The sequence below is a fragment of the Petaurus breviceps genome, unplaced genomic scaffold (assembly GCF_028583685.1).
Source record: "Petaurus breviceps papuanus isolate PSGF00001 unplaced genomic scaffold, PetGlider_PUasm1.0 90847, whole genome shotgun sequence".
Lineage (NCBI taxonomy): Eukaryota > Metazoa > Chordata > Mammalia > Diprotodontia > Petauridae > Petaurus > Petaurus breviceps.
Window position 1 is genome coordinate 27,286,660 of NW_027187360.1, and position 19,660 is coordinate 27,306,319.

Genomic DNA, 19,660 nt, shown 5'->3' on the forward strand with positions numbered 1-19,660 from the left:
GTACCCCCGCCCCCCATACTCGCCTCTTGGATGGGTGCTTAAACCCATGAAAACCCCAAGCTCACTTGTCATTTCTGCATGAAAAGCACCCCCCACCACCACCCCAAGAGATCTCTAAATCCATCTCTTTGTGTTAAACCCCCCAGGGTTGGGAGAGGATAGATCTAACCTTGCAGACAGTGGGCGATTTGTTCCAGAGAGCAGACAGGAGGAAGGCTGGACTTGGAGTCCTGAAGTCATGGATTCCAATCCTGCCTCAGACATTTAACTAGTTGTGGGACTCTGAGCCTCTCCAAGGTTCAGTGTCCTTATCAGTACAATGGGAGCCCAGATCAGTGAATCTGTTGAGAGTGCCCACAAGAGGTCTGAATTTTCCATTTTTTTTTAAAGGTAGAGTTGTCAGACATCCGCCACCCCAAATGAAGGGCTCCCCAGGAGCAGGGGGCTTTGCCTTTCACTCTCCTTCCACACCTTTATTCTTCTGTTGCTGCCCCCCTAGTATACTGTGTGTACTAGGTGCTATGCTAGTCACTAGAGGTACCAGGTGTGATGGAAAGAGAATTGCATTTAAAGGTAGGGTACATGGTTCAACATCCTACTTCTGCGACTTGCTACCTGTGGGACCTTGAACATGTCCCTTTATTTCCCTTGGTCTCAGTTTCCTTATCTGTAAAATTAGGGAGTTAGACTAGATAATCTCTTAGGTTCCTTACAACTCAAATTATGACCCTACAAATATAAAAATGGCACAGTCCAGGCCCTTGATTTATTTGATGATGGAGGAGCATATTATACAATGTGTAGAGAGTACAATAAAAGGTAGGTAGTGATGGACCTACTTAGGTCCACCCCTTAGTACCTAAAAGGACACCTTTCCAAGATTAACGAGCATAAACCCTTCCATTTTTTCTGGTCACAGATTCTGGAAAGTTCTCAAACGCTGCTCAATGTTCTGAAGCGAGAAGCAGGGAATCTAAGCAAGGCCGCAGCCCAGGACCAGAAGAGTACTATGGGCAAGGACAGCTGAACTGGGACCAGTAGCTAGAGCCTGGGGCTTGCTTAACACTCCCTTTTGTAGACCTGCAGGTGACTTCCTTGAGAGGGAATCTGTTAATAAAGTATCTTTGTTTTTCATAGCTTCGGCACTTCCCTTCTCTTGCAGCTTCAGGCATGTGAGAAGAACTTAGCTCCCTAGTACTTCATGGGTATTCACTATTCTCTGGGTGTTTCATCTAACATGTCCTAAAGAAAAAGGGTAATAACAGCCCAGCCACTTGGGATAGGGGTGAGTAATTCTCTGCACATTTCATTGCCATCCAGGCAGAAGGAAACCTGGGGGAGAGGGAAACATGGAGAGGACCAGAGGTAGTTTTGCCTGAGAGTTGTCACTGCTGTCCTGGATCAGCCTTCAGGATATTTATTACCAGGCCATGTGCTTCCTTCATAGCAGGTGGCCAAGCAAAGCCAATAATGGTGGGTATGAGTGGCCAAAAACCCTAATTAGGGACAGGAGCCTTAATATACATGTAGTCAATATATTGCAGTTTTATGTGTGAATAAAGATTTCCTTATGATTTTCATCTCTGAGCCTACTGCCTATGTCTTGGGGAGGGGGAGGGGCTTTTTTTTTTTTTTTAAACCAAGAGCTAGAAGCTTTTATTGTTAACAGTCTGTGCCCAGCAATCCAGCCCAGATGGCTCTTTCCCCCACCCACACTCCAACATGGAAATTGAGGCTCAGGAGTAGAGAGTATGAATGAAGAGCTAGAGATACATGCACAAGATGAGGCTGGAAGGATCTGGTTTGGCCACTTGACCAAGGCCTAGGACCTTTCCCTACATGGAGGTGAGCAGAGGAGTAAAGGACTAGACTTCTTTTAGTTCTTTCTGATGTTTGTTAAATGCCCACTAAGGGGAAGGAAGGCTTTGTATGACTGTATACCAAGTCCTATCTTGGTCCTAGATTATTTCAGTCTTATTTCCTATTCCCCTTTATGTTCTCTATTCTAATCAAATTGACCTGCCAACTTGTTCTTCCTACACGTCATTTCTTACCTTTGTTACTTGCACAAGTGGTCCTCCACATCTTGATAACATCTCTTTCTCTTAGAATCCGTATCTTCTTGTACAACACAGGTCATGTGTTGCCTCCTAGAAGACTTTTTTTGGTATCTTGACATATTAGCACAGTCTCATTGAAGTTACTTTGTATTATTTTGTATACAATTTGCTTTGATTTACTTAAGTACGTATGTAAGTTCTTTGAGGGCAGAGATTTGGAGGTGTTAGCCATTTTCCCAGGACCTAGCATAATTTCTTATATATAGATAGCACTAAATAAGTGTTTGTTGAAATGAACTTGCAACAGTTTTCTCTCCTATTCCTGTTTTTACTAACTCTTCCACAAAAAAAAGTAATACAAGTCACCACCTTCCTCCAGGAGCATTTTGACCTTGTCACCATCTAGATTAACAGTGGCTTCCCCATCAAGTTAAAATTCAAACAGAGACTGTCTTGATGTGAATTTGTTTATGGAAAAACTATTAAACTAATGATATTACAGTATGTCTTAGATCTAATGGATAGCATAGGCCCATTTTTAACCCTCCTAAGCAGGAGTAAGCCAAAGAGAACACACTAACTTGTTTTACTTTCCCAATTCCAGCTGTATCTTCATTTAACAATTTGTTGCTAATAACTGGGAACTGCCTTTATCTTCATAATCCTCTTTAGGTTAGGAATTGACTTCCTGATTTTCTGCCTCACCTTTCCACTTCACGTCTAAGCAGGAAGTGGAACCTACAGGTTTATAGGCCTTAATGAGTATTTAAAATTTCACTTGTGACAGCCAAAGTTTAAGCAACTAAGGGACTGTGTGACATTGTCATCTATTCTCTTGTACCTTAATAAGACCAGAGAGAGAAATGTCCAAAGTAGTTCCCAACAGATCACTCTTCTGAATATTATCACTAGGGCATTTATCAGTGTTTAAATCTGTTTGTTAGCAGTATGATTATTATTATGAGGGCTTTCAGGATTTAAGTATTTTCCAAGGCACAGAATTACACTAAATTTTTGTTGTCTTTTACATCACTTTCTCCCCTCAAATTTGAAGTCTCAACACTTCAGTGAAGCCTTCCCAAATATATTAGCCCCACACCCCCACACTCGAATCTTTCAACTCTACATTGCTTAGGATTCTTGTCTCCTTGTTGCTACATCTGACTGTGTTTTGATTGCCATTTCTTGTGCCTGTGAGTATTCATGGGGTCCGTGGTTCCCAAACTCAGTAAGTTTCCAGGCCTGGGAAAGAAACTTTCCCTCTCCCCTAGAGTTAGGCAGGGCACACTGAATGTTGATACAAAACACAATACTGATTTTTTTTCAAGAGTCTGTAACTTAAGATCTGACTCCTTGGCTGTTTGCATTATAGAAAAAGGTCATTGGCTGACCATCCAAAGGAATGGAATGTGAACTGAGAGGGGCCTAATTCTGACACTGAGAATAGAGAAAAGATATGCACTTAGGGGAAAACGGAGGAAGGGAAGACTGGGAAAAGCTGACCCATCAGTCAGTTTAGGCTCTAGAACTCAGTGTACAGTTTTTTTAATGGGTGGGAAAAGGAGAGAGGCAGCTTCACCATGGGAACACTGAAGACAAGGTCTTTATAGCCTAAAACCAAGGATGTCTAGTCCCACTGTGCTTAAACAGTGGTGTCCCTCCCTATTCCAACTAAAGCCTAGGTGGTACTGGGCTCCCTTCCCTTATAAATTCCCCAGTAGATTTTCTGTACAGACTTTCCCACCTGCCCCTTGAGGATCATTCCATCTGCAGCAGTGATGAGTAGCCTTTGGAAAAAGAATGACACCTGAGAAAACAGGCAAAGATTCTCTAGTGCTGTTTATTGAGTCCCATTTATCAGACAAGAAAGAAATTATTGTGGTTAATTACAAAGTGAACTGTGCTAAATTCAACCATGTGTATAAGTACTGACTGGTTGAATGGAGGGGGAGGAACCTCCTGTGGAGTCATAAACCCCTAGGATTCCAGAGAGGGGAGGGACAAGGCAGAGAGGGCAGGGTAGGGTGCAGAGACTGAATCCCTGCTTTCTGGCTAAGCCAGGTCTGGTTAAATTCACTCTCTTTTCACATGTGCATACCCACACTACCCCTTCACATAAAATCCTGATATCCAGTGCAGACATGGAGTGCCTTTAAGCCAGCTAGGCATTGCTAGCCTCAGTAGTAAATTGCAAGCAGGGAGAGGGCTGCCCTACTAAAACAAATAGAAGGAGACAGGTAACTAAAGCAGAGCCTGGCACAAAAGGCAGTTGTACATAGAGAGTAAACACTCTAAGCTGGCTTTGGGCCTAGGCTTCTGCCAAAAGGCCTGTGCTTTTTTTCCTTGGGCAAAGGAAAAAGGAGGGTACAGTCGTGGCTTCCTTGTGTCAACCTTCACCCTCCCAGAAGAGTGTTCCCCCCTCAGCAGAACAGAGCCAGATTAAACAAGGAAGGACCAATAGTGGGGTGAGGGAGCAAAGGATATAGAGAAGCCCTGGGAGTGGGCAGGAGAAGGGCAGGACAGCAGTATCCCCAATCCTGCCATTATCAGTGCTACCAAGAAAAGAGAAAGCTATTCCACTCAGGCTTGGGTTATACCCAGAGGACTAGAGGAAGCCTTGGGACAGGAACAGAAGTAGATTGTGAGAACCCTTTGAGCCAACAGAGAGGGGCTGACCTGTTATGCCTCAGTAGTGGAACAAAAAGCATGGACAAGCCCCAGCATTCCTTAAAGATAAGGTGGCAATGGAGCTTCTTAGGGCTGAGAACCTCCAGAGGAGTAAAATCATATAGTTTCGGAAATGCTATAGGCACAGATCCTGAGTACTTTGTCACTGAGCAGAACCAAGCCAGATGGAGAGAGGGGACGTGGGCCAGAGAAACCAGCAGCAGCCAGAGTTATGACCCTAGTGGCCGAGCTCCCCAACCACAGCACTGGAGAATTGTGGCACCTGCTGCCCATGACTACCAAGTATCCCAAGCACCATGGTCCTGGGGGGAAAGGAGGAATGGCAGGATCATATCTGGAGGATTTCCAGCCCCACTGAGCCAAGATCAGGCCCAACAAGGTGAAGTGCTATTGGTCTCTCTGTTTCTCAGTCCAAGGTGCTGGGAGATCAGAAATAGAGGGCAGGCTCACTTCGGAAGTCTGAGAGGTCATTCTGGCTGGCTGGGGTAAGCTATGAGTGAGAAAATAAAAATAAGGTGAGAGGGCTGTGAGGAGAGACACATTCTGTCCACCCACCCCTCTCCACGAGACCTCCCAGGAGGGCCCTCATTAGATACCATGACCAAGGGCATTGTAGGGTGCTTTAGATTGGGCAGAGAGAGAGGGACCAATGCAGACTGGGAAGGTCAGGACAGAGGGGTAAATCATCAGATCTGCCAAGGGGAAACAAAACTAGCTGTTCCAAACAGAATTGGAAAGAAGTAGGCAGAGGCCTCTGGACCCTAGAATCAGTGCTGAGGGGGTGGGAAAAGGTGGTCAAAAATCAGAGAGAGCTGGAAGAGACCTTAGAGATTAGTTATGTCCAACTCTCCCCATAGTTTAAATGATGGAACTGAGGCTGAGTGGGAAAGAGAATTTTGCATCAGGTCTCAGTGACCAGTGGCCCAGCTGGGCCTTGAAGGTGGGTCTCTGAGTTCCTAGGCCACGGCTCTTTCCACTAGTCTGGCTCCTGGAACCCACAGGGAACAAACCCCACCCACCCAAAGCCAAGCAGCCCAGGGGCCCTGTTCCAAACCTACATTCTTACCATGACTTCTTTCTGAGAGCTAGCCCCAGCTTCACATGGGCCCGCATCATACTTCTGCTCCTGCCATTTGCTGAACTCCACTGAGTGCTTTGGGGTATAACTGGACAGACCTACAGAACCAAATATAACACATGCATAGATACCTACCCACCTATGTGTAGTCCTAATGAGCAGCAAGAAAGTAGTGGGTCCCACCCCATGCAGGACCCATGTTGGCAGCCCCTCCCCAAGCTGGGTACCATCAGACCAGCACCTTTTGCACCCCAAAGACCCAGTCTACTAAATGGGACAAGGCTCTCTTTCCAAACCCCGGGTACATCATGGATTGTGGGCTCTCTGACTTCCAGGTTTTAAAAGGGCTGAGCGACAGGGAGACCCAAGCTAAATCATGCCTAATCTCTCCCCCACTGCCAAAAGATCAATTCCCCCCAAAGGCCCGTTTACCTGAGCCAGATTCTGGAGTTCGAGTGGCACTCTCCATTACAGCGCTGTTTACAAAAGTTGCTCGAGGAAGGAAGACAGCAAAGGGTTTCTCCTCCTCATCCCCTTCAGAGCCTGATGCCCCCTCTTCTTCCTCCTCTGCCTCTTCTTCCTCTACCAATGAGCTCTCGGAGGGGTATTCAAATGTGGTATAAAGGCTCTTCTCATTGAAGGAAATCTTCATCTAGATCCAAAGAAAGAGTGACATCCATCTCTTAAGAGAGACAGAGACACTCCCTTCAAGGCATTCTCTGCCCTTTGTACCTCACTAATTGCCCTTACCTCCTGTCCCAGGGCTGGAAAGAATCCAAACCCAGTAGCTGCCCTTCTATTCTAAACACCTCCCCCTCCCACCCCAACCTGGAGATGCTGGTAGTTAGCTGCAACAGTGAGTTTCTGGTGCAAGTCTCTCCCCTGGGCAAATCAGCACTGACCACTGACTGCCCTTAGGTCAGAAAAGGAGTGTTATACCTTTCCTGGAGACTAGCTAGGCAACCACATCAGTCTTTTGCCCTTGTCTTGGTTTCTAATTTGTAAAATGGGGTTAACAGTACACTACTCACTTCACATAGCTGTTGTGAGGAAAGTGCTTTGTAAACTTTCAAACAAGTGATATAAACATGAATTAATCCCTAGCTGGCCTGGCCTGGTTCTTCTTAAGTACTCTGAATGGCCTGCCACCCTCATTCTCCACCCACTCCCTTTTCTCCAACAACATGGGTTTCATGACTAAGGAACCAGCTTCAGAATTGGGCCTTTTGGTTACCACACCCCAGGAGCCTTCCTGGAGGCCTCCAACTTGGAAAGAAAAACAGCTGAGAGTAAAATCAGTTAAGAAGCATTAAGTCCCTACTATGTGCCTGGCACTGTGCTAACTGCTATTGTTACTAAGAAAGGCAAAAGGCATGGTCCCTGACCTCAAGGAGTTCACATTCTAATAGGGGAGACAAAATGTAAATCACCAGGTACATACAAAACATAGTATATATAATATATAAAGATATTGGGGGAGGGGAGCAGACCAGGAAAGCTCTTTTACAGGAGGTGGGATTTCAGTTGACTCTTGAAGGGAGTCAGGGAACCCAAGAAGCCAAAGTAAGGGGGCTTAGCCAGCACATTAGCACCAAAACAAGATGGTGAGTCTTATGAGAGAACAGTGAGAAGTAGGCCAGTGTAGCTGGACTATGCTGTAGGTAGAGGAAAGGCAGGAAATGGTCAGGTCATAAAGGGCTTTCAATATCAAACAGCTTTTTTTTTTTTTGCTTTTTGGAGGGCAGTTGGGGTTAAGTGACTTGCCCAAGGTCACTTGGCTATTTTTTGTGTTAAGTGTCTGAGGCCGAATTTGAACTCAAGTACTCCTGACTCCAGGGCCAGTGCTCTATTCACTGCGCCACCTAGCTGCCCCTGAGCATTTTTTTTTTAATTTGACCCTGGAGATAATAAGGAGCCACAGGAGTTTATTGAAAAGAATTGTGGCATAGGCAGACAAGACCATTGCTTTAGCAGTTGAGTGGAGGATGGAGTGGATTGGGGAGAGACTTAAGGCAGAGACCAATTAGAAGGCTATTTATTGTGATCATCGTCTAAGTGTTCAACTCTTGGTGTTTCCACTTGGGATTTTCTTGGCAAAGATACTGGAGTGAGGGGGTGGACAGGTGGCGCAGGAATAGAGCACTGGCTCTGGAGTCAGGAGGACCTAGGTTCAAGTCTAGCCTCAGACACTTCACTCACACACACACACACACACACACACACACACACACACACACACAAAACTAGCCCTGTGACCTTGGGCAAGTCACTTAACCCCAATTGCCCTCTAAAAAGCAAAAAAAAAAAAAGATACTGGAATGATTTGCCATTTCCTTCTCCAGATCATTTTACAGATGAGGAAACTGAGGCAACCAGGTTAAGTGACTTACCCTGGGTCACACAGACACAAGTGTCTGTGGCCAGATTTGAATTTCCTTGAACTCAGGAACAAGAGTCTTCCTTGACTCCAGGCCTAGTGCTCTATCCACTGCCCTAGTAGTGCTCTGTCCCCTGCATCGCCTAGCTGCCCCATCTAGGTGACAGATGACCTGTACTAGAATGGAGTCAGGGTTATATAAACACGTCATGTTCTAAACATAGAAATGACAAGATCTGAAAAGAAATTGGATGGGGGGGGGAGGAGAGTGAGTTTAAGTAAGAAGTTGGGGATGATGAGATTATGAGCCTAGATGATAGGAATAATGTTGGTGCCATCAACTATAACAGAGAAGTTCAGAAGGGGGTGGGTTTGGGAAGAAAGGTCATGAGTTTTGTTTTTAACAAGTTAAGTACCTATAAGATAAGATGAACATCCAGTTTGAAATGTCCAAAAGACAGTTGGTGTTATGGGAATAGAGCACAGGAAAGAGACATGGGATGGATATGTGGGTCTGGGAATCATCAACAGCATAGAGATGATCACTGAACCCACAGGAGTTGATGAGATCACCAGGTAAGCAAGTACAGATAAAAGATGAGGGTCCTGGGCAGGAGTGAGGAATCTGCCTTGATTCAGTTAAAGGGTCATATTTGAGGTCCTAGAGGACCACATGTGGCCTCAAGGCCAAAGGTTCCCCACCCCTGGTCCAGGGCTTAGCCCCAACACACAGGATTAGTGGGGAAATAAAGAGCGTGTAAAAGAGAATTTGAAACAGTCATACAAGGAGGCAAACTAAGAGAGATTGATGTTCTGGCAACCCCAAGAGGAAAAAATATCTAGAAAGAGATGGTGGTCAACAGTGGCAAAGGCTTCAGAGAGGTCAAGGAGGAAGAGGACTGAGAAAAGGCTGTGAGATCTGGCAATTCAGTAACTTAGGAGGGAGCATTTCAGCAGATGAGGTTCAGAGACAATGCAGAAGGCTCAGAAGCAAGTGAGAAGAGAGTATGTGAAGGTACATGGAAGAGACTACTTTCTCAAGGAGGTTAGCTTTGAAGGGAGGAGAAATAGAGCAAGACAGCTAGTGGAAATGGTCAGATCATGTGAGGACTTTTTAAGGATGAGGGAGAATGTTTGTAAACAGCAAAATATATAGGGATAGAGACTGAAGATTAGAAAGAAAATCAACATGATGATAAGGGCAATCTGCTATAGAAGATCAGATCATATAAAGGGACTTGCTTTGACAAGGAAAAAGGCCACTTCATGTGAGACAGGAGGCAAAGAGAAGATAGTGGAGGAATATGTTTGAGTGATGTGAGATAAGATGGAGGGGAAAAGAGGGAGCTCTTTCCATCAGGCTAAGGATTCCACACCCCCTTGTCCCTCTCAGCAACACAACTATACCTTCTCCTGAACCCTTATGTTGAAAAATAGCATTGTTGGTGGAGTTGTGAACTGATCCAACCATTCTGGAGAGCAATTTGGAATTATGTCTGAAGGGCTATTGATTCAGCAATACCACTGCTACATCTATATCCAAAAGACATCCAAAAAAAGGGAAAAGGACCTATTTGTACAAAAATATTTTGGGTAGCTCTTTTTGTGGTGGCTAAGAATCAGAAATCAAAGGGATGCCCATCAATTAAGAAATGACTGAACAAGCTGTGGTACATGATTGTGATGGAACAGTATTGTGCTGTAAGAAATGACAAGCATGGGGTGGTTAGGTGTCACAGTGAATAGAGCACCGGCCCTGGAGTCAGGAGTACCTGAGTTCAAATTTGGCCTCAGACACTTCACACTTAATAGCCATGTGACCTTGAGCAAGTCACTTAACCCCAATTGCTCTGCAATTTTTCTAAAAAGAAAAAAAAGAAATGACAAGTAGGATGATTTTAGAAAAACCTGGAAAGACTTACATGAACTAAAGCAAACTGAAGTGAACAGAACCAAGAGAACATTGTACACAGTAACAGCAATACTCTACAATGAAGAACTGTGAATGGCCTAGCTATTCTCAGCAATACAATGATTCAAGACAATCCGTAAAGGACAAATGATGAAACATACTATCTGCATACAGAGAAAGAACTGACATTGTCTGAATATAAAATGAAGCATGCTATTTTTTTCTTCCTTCCTTCCTTCCTTCCTTCCTTCCTTCCTTTCTTTCTTTCTTTCTTTCTTTCTTCCATTCTTTTCATTCATTTCAATCACCACCTGAAAGAGATCCTAAAATGAAAACTCCCAGGAATATTATAGCCAAATTCCAGAACTCCCAGGTCAATGAGAAAATACTCCAAGGAACCAGATAAAAAGCATTCAAATACCGCAGAGCCACAGTCAGGATCACACAAGATTTAGCAGCTACCTTGTAAGGAGAAGAAGGCTTGGAATAGAATATTCCTGAGAGCAAAAGAGTTATGATTATGACCAAGTATAACCTAATCAGCAAAACAGTATAATCCTTCAAGGGGAAAAAATAGATATTTAATGAAATAGAGGACTTTCAAACATTCCTGATGAAAAGACCAGAGCTGAATGAAAAATTTGACTTTCAAATACAAGACTAAAAAGCATAGAAATGATGAGCAGGGTGGTTTCAGGAAAACCTGGAAAGACTGACACGAACTGATGCAAAGTGAAGCAAGCAGAACCAAGTGAACATTGTATATAGTAACAGCAATATCGTAAAGATGATCAACTATGAGAAACTTATCTGCTCTGATCAAGACAATGATTCAAAACAATTTCAAAGGACCCATGAGGAAAAATGCTGTCCACCTCCAGAGAGAAAACTGATGAACTCTGAATGCAGACTGAAGCTTGATTTAAAATTTTTATTTTTATTATATTGTTTGTGTTTTCTTTTGCAACATGGCTAATATGGATATATGTATTACAGGACCTCCTATGTATAATCAAAATCAAAATGCTTGCCTTCTCAAGGAGGGGGGGAAGGCAGGAGGGAGAGAATTCTGAACTCAAAAGTTAAAAAAAATGATGTTAAAAATTCTTACATGTATTTAGGAAATATTTAATAAAAAAATACAAATCACTTTTTTAAGTTAGGTGCCAAAGTTTAAAAAAATTTCGAAAGGGATGAGTTCAGAGAAATTTGAAGAAACTTATATGAACTGATGCACAGTGAAGTGAACAAAACCAAGAGAATATAAAAAAAACTAAAACATCATAAAGACAAACAACTTTGAAAGACTTAAAAACTCTCATCAATGTACCAACCCCAACTCCAAGGGATCAGTTTTGCTACATGCTCCCATGTCCTGACAAAGAGGTGATGGCCTTAAGATGCTGAAGAAGACATATACTTTTTGCACATGGTCAATATGGGCATTTGTTTTGCCCAACTATGCATATTTGTTACAAAGGTTTGTGTTTCTTTTTCCCTTTGATAAATGAGGTAAGGGGCAGAAGAAAGAAAAAAAAACTCTTGCCAACTGAAAAGAAAAAGAAAAAAATTGTAAATGCATGGTTGAACCCTGGGTAGATAAATGAGTTGATCAATTCTCTCTTGGCAGTAAAGGATAAACCAGAGTGACTGATCCATAGCCATGTCTGATCTTAGATGTTCCCCCTTGTTGTCTCCTCAAATCTTAAAAAACATAGCTGATTTCAATATTCTCTTAAAGCCAATAGTTAAGGAAAATCACCTGTGATTCCAGGTGATTCCTTCAAAAATGTAAAAAATAAAAAAAAGTTTTGTGTATCTGCCATTATGAATATTCTGTATTATAGCATCTTCTTCTCTGGTAATGTAAATCACTGAGAGTTGACCAAATAGATTCTAGGTCCCGTAGGTCCCCTTTTTCTGTCTCCTTGCCTCCATGTAGGGCTGCAAGAACTTACTGAAAGAAGGCAGTGGGGCTCCTCCCCACTTTTATTTCTCCTTCAGCATTTCCATTTCTTTGAACACCAACATGTTCTAAAGAACAGATTTGGGCAGACCCAACCAGGCTCCATGGGCACTGCAACAAGGAAATTCTAACTATCATGCTCACCACCTTTTTAGACTGATAAAGGGGAGGACTTGGGAGGTCAAGACACACTATTCTCTGACTGCTTCCCCCCAAACAAAAATGTGTATGTAAACTTAAGACTTCACTCTGCTGAGGAGAAAAGGCTCCAAAGAGTGGCAGGTCATGACTGTGAACAATGCAGAATTTGGATTAGGAAAATCTGGGTTCAAATCCTATCTTCAACACAGATTAGCTGTGTGACCATGGGCAAATGCTCAATCTTTCTGAGCCTCAGAAAAATGTTTGTAAAATGGGGATAATACCTGTGGTACCTGCTTTGAGGGGTTGTTGGAAAGTTCAGATGAGATAATCTAGTAAAGTGTTTTATATAAATGTTAGTTATGCTTAATTAGCCAGAACAGTGGCAACCGGCAGTGTTTTTTCCTACAAAATAAGCTCCCACCCAATCATATTTGCAATTCCTCTGCCCTGCTTGAAGAAAACCTATCCAAAGTTTGGAGATACATCCATCGACCTCTGGGTTGCTTTGACAAAGGCCCAATCCCCAGCCCAAAGGTGGGTCATTCAGGATTCCCAAGAAGTGGCCTTTCCACTAACCCCCTTATCCCTACCTACCTTTCCAGTCATGCCTCTTTTCTGTTGTCCAATACAGACTGCCCCCTCCCACTCAAGCCCAAAGAAGGACCTCCTCATTTCACCTGCACTTGCTCATTCTCACACCCCTCCCCATTTAATCATTCTTGTTGCCCTTTGTCCCCCAACCCTAGGAACGTCCTCTCCAAATCCTAGCCTTGCTTCAAGACCCAGCCCCACCTATCCCCTTCCCCGCCCCACTCCACATAACCTCCATCTTTCCATCATTGTCTCCTCCTTCCTGCTCCCCCCACCTCCAGCCAGAAGAAGATCTCACTCCCCTTTTCACAAACTCATTCCCACCTCTTATCTTTGCTCATATTGTTTCTTTCCTCTCTTGGAATGAGCCCCAGTCCTTTCCACTTAGCTAAACCCTACCTCCCCTTGGAGATCTAGCTCAACACCCAGCTCCTCAGTCCTCCCAGGCAGCTCCAACCTACAATGGCCTCCCCTCTCTGAACTCCTCCAGCTGAATCTACAGCAGTGTTTAGGGCTTATTCTTCTACTCTGCTCAAGTCCTCCTCTGAGGCCTCACCACGGCTTGGAGGTAACCCTCAGCTCTTTTTAAATATAAACTGTTTTCTACATTTGTTTAAAGTTAAAGCAATAACCAGATATTTATAAAGAAGAAAAACATTGCATGAACTCCACTCCTTCACTCCAGAGCCCTGGGCTGCATGTTCCCATCAGATGTGCCATTCAGGTCTCTCCCCTCCACAGCCCTTTGGCCTCTTCCCTGAATGCCCTAGCCTGCCTCCCCAGACTAAGTTCCCAGGGTCACATGAATACACAAAGCACATTCCAGTTCAGTGATCCATCTTCTCTCTCTGTCCCCTGGGAGCAGGCATAGGCCATCCAGGGGTCCCCCCCCCCCGAGGGAGGTAGACTTTGGTCTTGGCTTCCTCCTCTTTGCCTAGAGAAGAATAACCACTGCTTCCCCTCAACCCTCCCTAGGAACAGAGGAGAAAACAGCCAGTGTATGGCAGGTGACAGGACAGTCCATCCCTCACTAATGACATGGGTTCCATTCAATTACCCCTGGGCCCACAAGGCCACAGCCAATGCCATCTGTTTGTGTCCTGGTGACTTCCTGCACACCAGTCCTGCTTAACCTCTCCCTCACAAATAGCCACTCCCAGCTCAGAAATACAGTTATTTATACCTTGGGCTCCGGAAGGGGAAATCGGTGTTTAGGCATGTTGGACAGGGCGTGTATGCCTACCTGGAAAAATACCATTTGGCCTTGATGGGAATGGGGGGGGTGGGCAGGGCAGGCGCAGGGAAGACGGGAGGAGAGTATACAGCAGAGTCATGTGACTCTGAAAACTATGGTAGGTGGGTGAGACTCCATGTACCTGTGGAGCTGACTATTGCCCTAATTTTCAAGGAGAATAATTTGAGCTGCTCTGGGTTTTGGTTCAGATGCCAACACAATGGCCTTTATACCCTGAAGAGCCCAGCCCTCCAGGATACTGCCCCTTTTCTAAGAAAATTCCCAAATGAGAGCTGGACACCCTCCTCACCCCACCCCTCAAATGCCAACCTTAGTGGATGAGAGGGAAGCCCAGCCCAGGGAGTTTATTCTGTCCCAGCTGAGTTCCAGTCATAGCAAACAAACAACCTAACCTCCCTCCATCCCCCCCACCTCCGGGCAAGCCACAACCCCTACAGGGAGCAACAGGCTGCCCTGGCACCTCTCCAGGAACATGTCCCAGCTGGAGGAGCACCCAGCGCATCTAGCATCCTGGCCTGGACTCAGCAGAGGCCCTGAATGTGCCTTGAAGGACATAGTCACGACAGGGGAAGAGCACAGCCACCTCACAGAGACCAATGCAGAGGGTCAGTGTTTCCAGGGAGTCTGCCCCTAAGCCCAGACAGGCAGGTGGAGGAACCAGGGGAAAATCCCACTCTTCTGACTTGCAGGCCAGCTCCTGACCCACTAGATTGATATATCCTGCCTTTTCTTGCAAGTTCAAGAAGATCCTAACTTCAACCTCTCTTGGACTAAAAAAAAAATGTTCCTTTAGAATGCCCTCTTAGGAAAAAAGAAGAGAAAATATGCCTACTTCCTCTCAGCAGAAATGTAAGAGACTCTAGGTATGGAATATTTTGAATGCCTTCAGACAGGTAAGTTTTGCTCAAGGAGCAAAGAGGAGGGAAGATTGGGGAGGTTATTGGCATGTTAAAAAAAAAGTGTGGAAGGGGGAAGGATGGCCCTATAACCCACCAACAATTCCAAGGAGCTGTTTTCTCCATTATTCACAGATTTCAGAAACACTTATAGGCATGTCTCCTTCCCCCACCCCTCCCATTTCACAGGAAATGATTCTGAAGTGCTTTGGGGTAAACCTTCTCTACCCAACCACCCAGGGCAGGGCAGACCCAAGGGCACTGGATGAGATCATGCCTTCTCTGTTACCCAAACACATTCTACCCTGGTGTCTACTGGGGAGAACAAGATGGGCCCAGGTGTACCTGGTATGGAAAGCAGAGGCCCCAAGAGTAGGGGAGTAGAGGGCAGCAAGGCAGTGTAACAAGGGGAGGCTTCTTTGGTTTCCTAAGTAGAGAACCACAAATTTCATGTAATTCAGCCCCCCAAATTCAGCCTGAACCCTACTAGAGAAGGAGGGGGAAAGGAATAAGCATTTATAGCATACCTACTATGTGCCAGGTACTGTGCTAAGAGCTCTTTACAAACATTCTCTCACTTGATCTTTATGAAAACCCTACAAGATAGGTCCCCATTTTTACAGTTGAGGAAAGTGAGGCAAACAGAGGTTAAGTGACTTGCATGCAGTTAGTCATGCAGCTAGTGAGTGTCTGAAGCCAGATTTGAACTTAGGTTTTCCTGACTCCAGGCCTAGCCCCTCTATCCAGTTCACCACCTAGCTGCTTCTACTATCCACTTGGGTTCTGAAAAGTAGCTCCCTACCCATGATTGGGGGTAGTGGGGGGGAGGGTAAGAAGACCATGGTACAGTGGAAAAACCACTGCAGTAGGAGTCAGGAAGTATGAAAGCAACACCTGGATTCTACCCCTTACTAGCTGTGTGACCTTGAACAAGTCACCTTTCTGAGCCTCAGTTTCCTCATCTGTAAAATGTGGAGATTCGAATTAAATAATCGATAAGGCCTCTTCCAGCTCTAACAACCTATAGTTCTATCAGGTGAAGCCCAGACTATGGTGACACTTGATCATCAAGGGGTCAAGGGGGAAATCATTCACTCAGAGGTGAACAAGGCTTGTGCCTGCCCAAGGGGCCAAGAGAAACTTTTCATGTACAAGGTAACATTCTGGGGCCCAAGCCTAACTAGCTTCCCAGGCAGTGGCCATCCTGGCTGGCTGGGAGCAGCCCAGCATTCCAGCCTCAGCCAGCACAGCAAACAAAGTCCCTTACAATGACCATTCAACAATGGAGGTTCTTGTTAGTGGGGCAGATAGGACCAAAGTGGATCCTTGCTCAGCAACCATTCCCCTAAAGAAGATCCCAGGGGGCGGCCAGGTAGCACAGCAAGTAAGAGCACCGGCTCCAGTGTTGAGAAGACCTGGAGATCGAATCCCGGGCTCAGACACTTAGCACCCACCCAGAAATAACTGGCCGTGTAACCTTGAGCAAGTTACTTAACCCTGATTGCTTAAAAAAAAAAAAAAGAAGATCCCTGGTACTCTTGCCCCCTCAAGGGACTAGACTTGGACTTGTCCTCCCCCAGGTTACTGCCACACATTAAGAGTCCATTTACTCTTCCCTGTGTCCCTCTGCCAAAGACTTCCATCGAACAATGGAGGAGGCCATGAAGCTCGTCAAGGCTCCTGAGCCAGCATCCCATCTAGAGGCTATCCCTAGTACCGGGCACAGTGCTTAATATAACACTTAATAAATGTTTATTTGTTCAAATCTGGCCTCAGACACTTGACAGACTTACTAGCTGTGTGACCTTGGGCAAGTCACTTAACTCCAATTGCGCTGCCTTCCCCCCCTCCAAAAAAAAGCAAAAAAATAAAAATGAAATAAATGTTTATTGAATTGAACCGAATTGCCAGCATGGTACAGTAGAAGAACACTATTGGTGGAGGCAGAGGACCCAAGTTCAAATCCCACCTCTGAAGCATTTCATTTATCTTTCCTGAGTGCTAATTTTCACACCTGTGAAAAGAAGCTGCTGGACATCCCTACTCCATTATGTTGTGGGTATCTCATACTCACTCTCTTTCCCCCTAAATCTACCCTTCCTCCTAACTTCCCTATTTCCTTTTAGAAAGGTACAATTTCCCTTCTAGTTAGCCAGGTTTCCAGTCTCTGGGTCACCCTCAACCCTTGGCTCTTCCCCACCCCTCATGGTCAGTGAGTTGCCAAGCCTTGTCACTTATACCATCATCACACGCTGGGCATCCATTCCCTTCTCCATTTCCATGGCCAGCACCCTGGTAGTTCAGAACCTCTCCCCTCCAATAGCCTCCTAATTGATCTCCCTGATTCTTGAGTTTCTTCCCTTGTCTAATCATCAAATCAGCAAAATTCAAAGGGACACAACCACCTTTTGTTCATGAAATTCAGGAGAAGACAGTCATTGGCATGGCTTTCTCCTCTCCAGGCACTGAAAACATCTTAGAGGCCCGACCTAAACAGAGGCAAATGTGCTGCCCTTGAGAAAAAAGCTTTATGTGCCAACTTGATATTCCTAAAGCACAGGTCTGACCTAGTCACACACCGACTCAAAATGCATCAGCAGTTTCCTATTGCCTCTAGGATAAAATGCAAATTCCCATGTTGTGCTTTTAAAGCCATACACAATCTGCCTCCAACATTTGTTTTTCCAGAATGATTTCACATCACTCCCTCTCACTTTATGTTCCAGACAAACTGGCCTACTTGCCATTCCATTTCCAGCCACGATGTCTTTGTAAACACTGTTCCCCCAAATCTGAAATGTCCTCTCCTCTCACTCCTCTCTCTTAAAATCCCAAGTTCCATTCAGGCTTACTTCAAGTAGAACCACCTATAAAAGGTCTTTCCCAATCTCTCCAATTATTACTGCTTCCCCCATCCCAAAATATACACTATGTGTATATATGTGTGTGTCTGTATACATGTGCATATGCTCACAGTAGCACACGCACGCGTGCACACACACACACAGTTAAGCTGGCTGGTACACTGGGTCTGGAGTCTGGGAGACATCTTCCTGAGTTCAAATCTGACCTCAGACACTTACTAGCTGTGTGACCCTGGGCACAGGGTCACCTGTTTGCCTCAGTTTCCTCCTCTGCAAAATGAGCTGGAGAAGGAAATGGCAAACCACTCCAGTATCTTTGCCAAGAAAACCCAAATGGTGTCAGGAAGAGTCAGACATGACTGAAAAAGACTGAACACACACACACACATCTGTTTACAATCGTGTGTCCCCTAGTAGAATGCAAGCTGCTTGAAGGGACTGTCATTTTTCTCTTGTATCCCCAGTACCTAACAGAGTGCCAGACACATAGTAAAAACTTAATAAATGCTTGTTGAGGAGGCAGAGTCAAGATGGCAGAGAAAGGTGGGGACCACCTAAGCTGTCCCCCAAACTCTTTAAACAAATTCTAGAATGGCAGAACCCACAAAAAGACAGAGTGAAACAATTTCCCAGCCCAATACAACTTAGAAGGTTGGCAGGAAAGGTCTGTGGCACCAGGGGGAGAGAGGAGCATAAGCTGCACCAGTCCACACTGGGCCCCAGAAAACCAGGAGCAGACCTCGAGGCAACTGAGTCAGCAGCAGCAGTGGTGTTTTCCAACCCTCTTAGCCCACAGATGGTAAGTGAAGATTCACAGAGGTCCTTTTGCTGGCACCAAGGGTAGAACTCTGCTGCACTGCCTATGTGCACCGGGATCCGGGTCACAGTTCCGGAGACCCACTGCATGGAGGAGCACTAGCACAGCAGAGCTTGTGGCCGCAGGGGAGCAGGGACCATGGTCACAGCTCCAGGGCTGAAAAGAGTGTTTGTGGTCACTCAAAAACCAGTTCACAGTTCAGAAGAGTGGTCAACACACCTCTCCCTTTGGCTTGGAAGAACCCAAAACTTACAGAGCCCCAGAATTACCTCTGAAAACAGCTGCACAAAAAAATCTGAAGCTTGGGACAGGGTGCCCTCCACTTGGGAAGCAGAGCCCCACTTTAGCAGAGAGTTAAAAGGCAAGAAATAAACTGGAAAATGAGCAAATAGGAAAAAAAAAATTCTGACCAATGCTTGTTGAATTAAATCCACCCGTATTCTCAACTTCCTTATTTTTTTTATCTCTTTTTTTGGAGGGGGGAAGGCAGAGCAATTGGGGTTAATTGGACTTGCCCAAGGTCACACAGCTAGTAGGTGTTAAGTGTCTAGCCCCAGATTTAAACTCAGGTCCTCTGGACTCCAGAGCCAGTGCGCTATTGACTATATCACCTAGCTGCCCCCCAAATTCCCTATTTTTCTGGAAGACACTACCATTTGGCCTGTCACCTGAGTCATTCTTGGCTCTTCACTCTCCCTCATGCCCCACACCTAAATCAGCTTTTAGTTCTACTTCAACAGCTTTTACCCTCTTCTCTCTGTTCCTGTGGTGAGCATCCTATGTAGGACCACATTATTTCTCCCCTGGACTATTCCAATAGTCTCCTAATTGGTCTCCATATTTTCATTCTCTTCTTTATAACCCAATATCCTTCCACAGAGCCTTCAAATCTGACAATGTCATTCTCTTATTCAAAAAGCTCCAGTAACTCCCATTTTCTTCTAAGAGAAAGGAAGGAAGGAAGAAAGGAAGGAAGGAAGGAAGGAAGGAAGGAAGGAAGGAAGGAAGGAAG

General features: G+C 45.1%; 3 protein-coding genes across 5 annotated transcripts in view; 2 read left to right on the forward strand and 1 right to left on the reverse strand.

The window, feature by feature from the left end:
- The window catches only part of SSNA1 (SS nuclear autoantigen 1), a 2,241-nt gene extending 661 nt beyond the window's left edge, over positions 1-1,580 (forward strand). The window contains exon 3 of the mRNA XM_069072743.1: positions 920-1,580. Within this exon, the coding sequence (XP_068928844.1) occupies positions 920-1,027 (108 nt within the window). The 3' untranslated portion in view covers positions 1,028-1,580. The remainder of the gene's footprint in view (positions 1-919) is intronic.
- The window catches only part of CYSRT1 (cysteine rich tail 1), a 172,683-nt gene that overhangs the window by 83,355 nt on the left and 69,668 nt on the right, over positions 1-19,660 (forward strand). The window lies entirely within an intron of this gene.
- Positions 3,882-19,660, reverse strand: part of TPRN (taperin) — a 37,997-nt gene continuing 22,218 nt past the window's right edge. Inside the window, exons 2-4 of one of the 2 annotated variants that reach the window (XM_069072723.1) lie at positions 6,259-6,478; positions 5,807-5,924; positions 3,882-5,238 (exon numbers count right to left, since the gene is read on the reverse strand). In XM_069072723.1, coding sequence (XP_068928824.1) covers positions 5,136-5,238; positions 5,807-5,924; positions 6,259-6,478 — 441 coding nt within the window. In that variant the 3' untranslated portion in view covers positions 3,882-5,135. The remainder of the gene's footprint in view (positions 5,239-5,806; positions 5,925-6,258; positions 6,479-19,660) is intronic. The other variant, XM_069072724.1, reaches the window with a different exon arrangement.